This window comes from Mizuhopecten yessoensis, unplaced genomic scaffold (assembly GCF_002113885.1).
Source record: "Mizuhopecten yessoensis strain PY_sf001 unplaced genomic scaffold, ASM211388v2 scaffold7685, whole genome shotgun sequence".
In the NCBI taxonomy this organism is placed as follows: domain Eukaryota; kingdom Metazoa; phylum Mollusca; class Bivalvia; order Pectinida; family Pectinidae; genus Mizuhopecten; species Mizuhopecten yessoensis.
In genome coordinates, this window is record NW_018407171.1 from 71252 (window position 1) to 79250 (window position 7999).

The 7999-nt window shown below is 46.8% G+C and overlaps 1 protein-coding gene across 1 annotated transcript; it reads left to right on the forward strand.

Annotated features, from left to right (window-relative positions):
• Nucleotides 1–2299: 2299 nt before the first annotated feature.
• LOC110454127 (uncharacterized serine-rich protein C215.13-like) lies at nucleotides 2300–4995 on the forward strand (the record flags this gene model as incomplete). Its single annotated transcript, XM_021503503.1, has 2 exons — nucleotides 2300–2444; nucleotides 4355–4995. Coding segments are annotated over exons 1-2 (786 nt in total), but the record flags the coding sequence as incomplete, so codon positions are not given.
• Nucleotides 4996–7999: the final 3004 nt, after the last annotated feature.

Here is a 7999-nt window from a genome sequence, read left to right on the forward strand (position 1 = left end):
ATGTGGCACCCGGTTAGATTTGTTAATTCATTTTAATTCCTTATATTCCTAAAGATTCACTAAAATATATTGAGTCTTATTAGGATTACTTTGTCTAACAATGTGTCGTTGATTTTAATCCGTAATCCGCGCTCCGCATCCGCAATCGCTGTCGCCTAGTCTCGTGTGTTACTTTCGTTTTGAATGGAATGTATGAGAGTGTGACGTAATTGTGAATGTTGTATACCTGTTTGACCAGTGACAAACTGACCTCTGACACCTGTCGCATTGCGTGATATTTCCCGCTTCAATGTTTTCTTTGCTTCTCTGTCCTTTCTTTTCCATTCACTTCCTATCTGCTCCTGGTAGAGGCAACATCGCCATATATACATACTTACGAAATATACATACCTGGCAGATTATACTAGTGGATCCCCGGTACCACATACAGGGGAAATAAATACCCACTAAATCAAAGATATATGGTATTCGTCATCTATTGCAAAAGAACCCAAACACCACATGTTTACACATAGATGCCTTCCTTTGTCCCTACGAATATTGTCAGCTTGGGACATATCTTAAGGAGGAATACAGGTTTTCAATGATTTCCCATGATGGCGCGTGGTTCGGTGATTGCATGTGATTTTACGCTTAAGCAATATCATGGAATGTTCAAAATGGTTTAATTAACATGAAAAATGTGGCGTAGTTGGAGCTATAACGATATCGTCACCACTAAATAACCTTCTCCAATACTGCTATTGTATTATCGTTTTTTATAACACACAGTTAACACACGCGTCAGGTTAACTTTGGCCTAGTAAGGTATGTCGTTATCACCTACGTGATGTCACATGTTCGAGATAAATCTGTAGTAAACAGCTGTGTCATGTCGCCATCAATCAGTAGCATGTCGCCGTCGATCAGTAGCATGTCGGCGTCGATCAATAGCATGTCGCCGTCGATCAGTAGCATGTCGGCGTCGATCAATAGCATGTCGCCGTCGATCAGTAGCATGTCGGCGTCGATCAATAGCATGTCGCCGTCGATCAGTAGCATGTCGGCGTCGATCAATAGCATGTCGCCGTCGATCAGTAGCATGTCGCCGTCGATCAATAGCATGTCGCCGTCGATCAGTAGCATGTCGGCGTCGATCAATAGCATGTCGCCGTCGATCAGTAGCATGTCGCCGTCGATCAATAGCATGTCGCCGTCGATCAGTAGCATGTCGCCGTCGATCAATAGCATGTCGCCGTCGATCAGTAGCATGTCGCCGTAGATCAATAGCATGTCGCCGTCGATCAGTAGCATGTCGCCATCGATCATTAGTATGTCGCCATCGATCAGTAGCATGTCGTAATCAATCAGTAGTATGTCGCCATCAATCAGTTGTATGTCGCCATCAATCAGTAGTATGGCGCCATCAATCAGTAGTATGTCGCCATCAATCAGTTGTATGTCGCCATCAATCAGTAGTATGTCGCCATCAATCAGTTGTATGTCGCCATCAATCAGTAGTATGGCGCCATCAATCAGTAGTATGTCGCCATCAATCAGTAACATGTCGCCATCGATCAGTAGCATGTCGCCATCGATCAGTCGCTTGTCGCCATCGATCAGTAGTATGCCGCCATCGATCAGTAGCAGGTCGCCATCGATCAGTAGGATGTCGCCATCAATCAGTAGCATGTCGCCATCGATCAGCAGCATGTCGCCATCGATCAGTAGCATGTCGCCGTCGATCAGTAACATGTCGCCGTCGATCAATAGCATGTCGCCGTCGATCAGTAGCATGTCGGCGTCGATCAATAGCATGTCGCCGTCGATCAGTAGCATGTCGGCGTCGATCAATAGCATGTCGCCGTCGATCAGTAGCATGTCGGCGTCGATCAATAGCATGTCGCCGTCGATCAGTAGCATGTCGGCGTCGATCAATAGCATGTCGCCGTCGATCAGTAGCATGTCGCCATCGATCAGTTGCATGTCGCCATCGATCATTAGTATGTCGCCATCGATCAGTTGCATGTCGCCATCGATCATTAGTATGTCGCCATCGATCAGTTGCATGTCGCCATCGATCAGTAGGATGTCGCCATCAATCAATTGCATGTCGCCATCAATCAGTAGCATGTCGCCATCGATAAGTAGAATGTCGCCATCGATCAGTAGCATGTCGCCATCACTCAGTAGCATGTCGCCATCGATCAGTAGCATGTTGCCATCGATCAGTAGCATGTCGCCATCGATCAGTCGCTTGTCGCCATCGATCAGTAGTATGCCGCCATCGATCAGTAGAATGTCGCCATCGATCAGTAGCATGTCGCCATCGATCAGTCGCTTGTCGCCATCGATCAGTAGTATGCCGCCATCGATCAGTAGCATGTCGCCGTCAATCAGTAGGATGTCGCCATCGATCAGTACTATGTCGCCGTCGATCAGTAGTATGCCGCCATCGATCAGTAGTATGTCGCCATCGATCAGTAGCATGTCGCCATCGATCAGTAGCATGTTGCCATCGATCAATACTATGTCGCCATCAATCAGTAGCATGTCGCCATCAATAAGTAGCATGTTGCCATCAATCAGTAGCATGTCGCCATCAATCTGTAGCATGTCGCCATCAATCAGTAGGATGTCGCCATCGATCAGTAGTATGTCGCCGTCGATCAGTAGTATGCCGCCATCGATCAGTAGTATGTCGCCATCGATCAGTAGCATGTCGCCATCGATCAGTAGCATGTTGCCATCGATCAGTAGTATGTCGCCATCAATCGGTAGCATGTCGACGTCAATCAGTAGCATGTCGCCATCAATCAGTAGCATGTCGACGTCGATCAGTAGCATGTCGCCATCGATCAGTAGCATGTCGCCATCGATCAGTAGCATGTCGCCATCGATCAGTAGCATGTCGCCATCAATCAGTAGCATGTCGCCATCAATAAGTAGCATGTTGCCATCAATCAGTAGCATGTCGCCATCAATCCGTAGCATGTCGCCATCAATCAGTAGGATGTCGCCATCGATCAGTAGCATGGTGCCATCGATCAGTAGTATGTCGCCCTCAATCAGTAGCATGTCGACGTCGATCAGTAGAATGTCGCCATCGATCAGTAGTATGCCGCCATCGATCAGTAGCATGTCGACGTCAATCAGTAGTATGTCGCCATCAATCAGTAGCATGTCGACGTCAATCAGTAGTATGTCGCCATCAAACAGTAGCATGTCGACGTCGATCAGTAGCATGTCGCCATCGATCAGTTGCATGTCGCCATCTATCAGTAGCATGTCGCCATCGATCAGTAGTATGTCTCCATCTATCAGTAGCATGTTGCCATCGATCAGTAGCATGTCGACGTCAATCAGTAGCTTGTCGCCATCGATCAGTAGTATGTCGCCATCAATCAGTAGCATGTCGCCGTGGATCAGTAGCATGTCGCCGTCGATCAGTAGTATGTCGCCATCGATCAGTAGCTTGTTGCCATCGATCAGTAGCATGTCGCCATCGATCAGCAGTATGTCGACATCGATCAGTAGCATGTCGCCATCGATCAGCAGTATGTCGACATCGATCAGTAGCATGTCGCCATCGATCAGTCGCTTGTCGGCATCGCTCAGTAGCATGTCGACATCGATCATTAGTTTGTCGACGTCAATTAGTAGCATGTCGCCATGTCGCCATCAATCAGTAGCATGTCGCCGTCAATCAGTAGTATGTCGCCATCGATCAGTAGCATATCGCCATCGATCAGTAGCTTGTCGCCATCAATCAGTAGCATGTCGCCATAAATAAGTAGCATGTCGCCATCAATAAGTAGCATGTTGCCATCAATCAGTAGCATATCGCCATCGATCAGTAGTGTGTCGACGTCGATCAGTAGCATGTCGACGTCGATCAGTAGCATATCGCCATCGATGAGTAGTATGTCGACGTCGATCAGTAGCATGTCGACGTCGATCAGTAGCATATCGCCATCGATGAGTAGTATGTCGACGTCGATCAGTAGCATGTCGACGTCGATCAGGAGCATGTCGCCATCGATCAGTAGCTTGTCGCCCTCGATCAGTAGCATGTCGCCATCGATCAGCAGTATGTCGACGTCGATCAGTAGCATGTCGACGTCGATCAGTAGCATATCGCCATCGATCAGTAGTGTGTCGACGTCGATCAGTAGCATGTCGACGTCGATCAGTAGCATATCGCCATCGATGAGTAGTATGTCGACGTCGATCAGTAGCATATCGCCATCGATGAGTAGTATGTCGACGTCGATCAGTAGCATATCGCCATCGATGAGTAGTATGTCGACGTCGATCAGTAGCATATCGCCATCGATCAGTAGCTTGTCGCCATCGATCATTAGCATGTCGCCAGCGATCAGTAGCTTGTCGACGTCAATCAGTAGCATGTCGCCATCCATCAGTAGCATGTCGCCATCAATAAGTAGCATGTTGCCATCAATCAGTAGCATATCGCCATCGATCAGTAGCTTGTCGCCATCAATCAGTAGCATGTCGCCATCCATAAGTAGCATGTTGCCATCAATCAGTAGCATGTCGCCATCAATCTGTAGCATGTCGCCATCAATCAGTAGGATGTCGCCATCAATCAGTAGGATGTCGCCGTCGATCAGTAGCATGTCGCCATCGATCAGTAGCTTGTCGCCCTCGATCAGTAGCATGTCGCCATCGATCAGCAGTATGTCGACGTCGATCAGTAGCATGTCGCCGTCGATCAGTAGCATGTCGCCATCGATCAGTCGCTTGTCGCCATCGATCAGTAGCATGTCGCCATTGATCAGGAGAATCTCGCCATCGATAAGTAGCTTGTCGCCCTCGATCAGTAGCATGTCGCCATCGATCAGCAGTATGTCGACATCGATCAGTAGCATGTCGCCATCGATCAGCAGTATGTCGACGTCGATCAGTAGCATGTCGCCGTCGATCAGTAGCATGTCGCCATCGATCAGTCGCTTGTCGCCATCGAGCAGTAGCATGTCGACATCCATCAGTAGCTTGTCGACGTCAATTAGTAGCATGTCGCCATGTCGCCATCAATCAGTAGCATGTCGCCATAAATAAGTAGCATGTCGCCATCAATAAGTAGCATGTTGCCATCAATCAGTAGCATGTCGCCATCAATAAGTAGCATGTTGCCATCAATCAGTAGCATGTCGCCATCGATAAGTAGCATGTCGCCATCAATCAGTAGCATGTTGCCATCAATCCGTAGTATGTCGCCATCGATCAGTAGTATGTCGACATCAATCAGTAGTATGTCGCCATCAATCAGTAGGATGTCGCTATCGATCAGTAGCTTGTCGCCATCGATCAGCAGCATGTCGACATCGATCAGTAGCTTGTCGACGTTAATCAATAGTATGTCGCCATCCATCAGTAGCTTGTCGCCCTCGATCAGTAGCATGTCGCCATCGATCAGTTGCATGTCGCCATCAATCATGTCGCCATCGATCAGTAGCATGTTGCCATCGATCTGTAGTATGTCGCCATCAATCAGTAGCATGTCGACGTCGATCAGTAGCATATCGCCATCGATCAGTAGTGTGTCGACGTCGATCAGTAGCATGTCGACGTCGATCAGTAGCATGTCGCCGTCGATCAGTAGCATATCGCCATCGATCAGTAGTATGTCGACATCGCTCAGTAGCATGTTGCCATCGATCAGTAGTATGTCGCCCTCAATCAGTAGCATGTCGACGTCAATCAGTATTATGTCGCCATCAAACAGTAGCATGTCGTCTTCGATCAGTAGCATGTCGCCATCGATCAGTTGCATGTCGCCATAAATCAGTTGCATGTCGCCATCGATCAGTTGCATGTCGCCATAAATCAGTTGCATGTCGCCATCGATCAGTTGCATGTCGCCATAAATCAGTTGCATGTCGCCATCGATCAGTTGCATGTCGCCATAAATCAGTTGCATGTCGCCATCGATCAGTTGCATGTCGCCATAAATCAGTTGCATGTCGCCATCGATCAGTTGCATGTCGCCATAAATCAGTTGCATGTCGCCATCGATCAGTTGCATGTCGCCATAAATCAGTTGCATGTCGCCATCGATCAGTTGCATGTCGCCATAAATCAGTTGCATGTCGCCATCGATCAGTTGCATGTCGCCATAAATCAGTTGCATGTCGCCATCGATCAGTTGCATGTCGCCATCAATCATGTCGCCATCGATCAGTAGCATGTTGCCATCGATCCGTAGTATGTCGCCATCAATCAGTAGTATGACGCCATCGATCAGTAGTATGTCGCCATCAATCGGTAGCATGTCGACGTCAATCAGTAGCATGTTGCCATCAATCAGTAGTATGTCGCCATCGATCCGTAGTATGTCGCCATCAATCAGTAGTATGACGCCATCGATCAGTAGTATGTCGCCATCAATCGGTAGCATGTCGACGTCAATCAGTAGCATGTCGCCGTCGATCAGTAGCATGTCGCCATCGATCAGTCGCTTGTCGCCATCGATCAGTAGCATGTCGCCATCGATCAGTAGCCTGTCGACGTCAATCAGTAGTATGTCGCCATCAATCAGTAGGATGTCGCCATCGATCAGTAGCATGTCGCCATCGATCAGTCGCTTGTCGCCATCGATCAGTAGCATGTCGAAGAATTGGACACAAGTTTCGACGTCAATCAATAGTATGTCGCCATCCATCAGTAGCTTGTCGCCATCGATCAGTAGCATGTCGCCATCGATCAGTCGCTTGTCGCCATCGATCAGTAGCATGTCGACATCGATCAGTAGCTTGTCGACGTCAATTAGTAGCATGTCGCCATCGATCAGTAGCTTGTCGCCATCGATCAGTAGCATGTCGCCATCGATCAGTAGCTTGTCGACGTCAATCAGTAGTATGTCGCCATCGATCAGTTGCATGTCGCCATCGATCAGTAGGATGTCGCCATCGATCAGTAGCTTGTCGCCATCGATCAGTAGCATGTCGCCATCGATCAGTAGCTTGTCGACGTCAATCAGTAGTATGTCGCCATCGATCAGTTGCATGTCGCCATCGATCAGTAGGATGTCGCCATCGATCAGTAGCTTGTCGCCATCGATCAGTAGCATGTCGCCATCGATCAGTAGCTTGTCGACGTCAATCAGTAGTATGTCGCCATCGATCAGTAGCATGTCGCCATCGATCAGTAGCATGTCGCCATCGATCAGTAGCTTGTCGACGTCAATCAGTAGCTTGTCGCCATCGATCAGTTTTGATTTAAACATATTTTATTGCAAATAAATATTTACAAAAGAATTGGACACAAGTTTTACCAACTTATCAAAGTCCTTTTCTTCAAATACATGAGTATAAACAATAACTTGATAAGGTAATTTACGCAATATACATTAATTATGTTTTTATATGGAAATGGAAAATAGAGACGACGAAAAGAAGGAGAGCGAAACGAAGTAAAGGATAGTAACACAGATAGAGTAGAAGAGTGGAAGAAAAGACGGATAGAGTAATGAAGTAAATGATAGTAACACAGGTAGAGTCGGAGAAAAAAAAAGAGTGATAGAGAGAGAAAGATGATCACATTCAGTCAAACCTGTTGCATTTGCTGATATAATTTTGGACAGATTTTGCAATTGAGGTATTTACATTAATGCTGAATTTAGGATCGCCATATAGGAGCAAGTCTAAAGTTAAATCATCACGAACAGGTTGAAGCTCTCTTATTAATAGATTACGATGCTGGGTGTATAAGGGACAGACACAAAGGAAGTGATAAGAGTCTTCACATGGATTACCGCATGCACATTCAGCTGTATTTGATAAATTTGCTCTAAATAGGTCATAGTTAAGGGAGCTCGCACGATTTCTCAAACGGCAATGAAGTATATTTGATTTACGGGAACCCCATACCAGAAAGCATTTATTTTGTGGTTTACCTTTTGATTTTATATTTGATTTAAATGAACTGAGAGAAGCCGAATTCCTTATAGATATATCTAGGTCATTCCACATTTTTGTAGTTGATGGGAAAAAAGAAT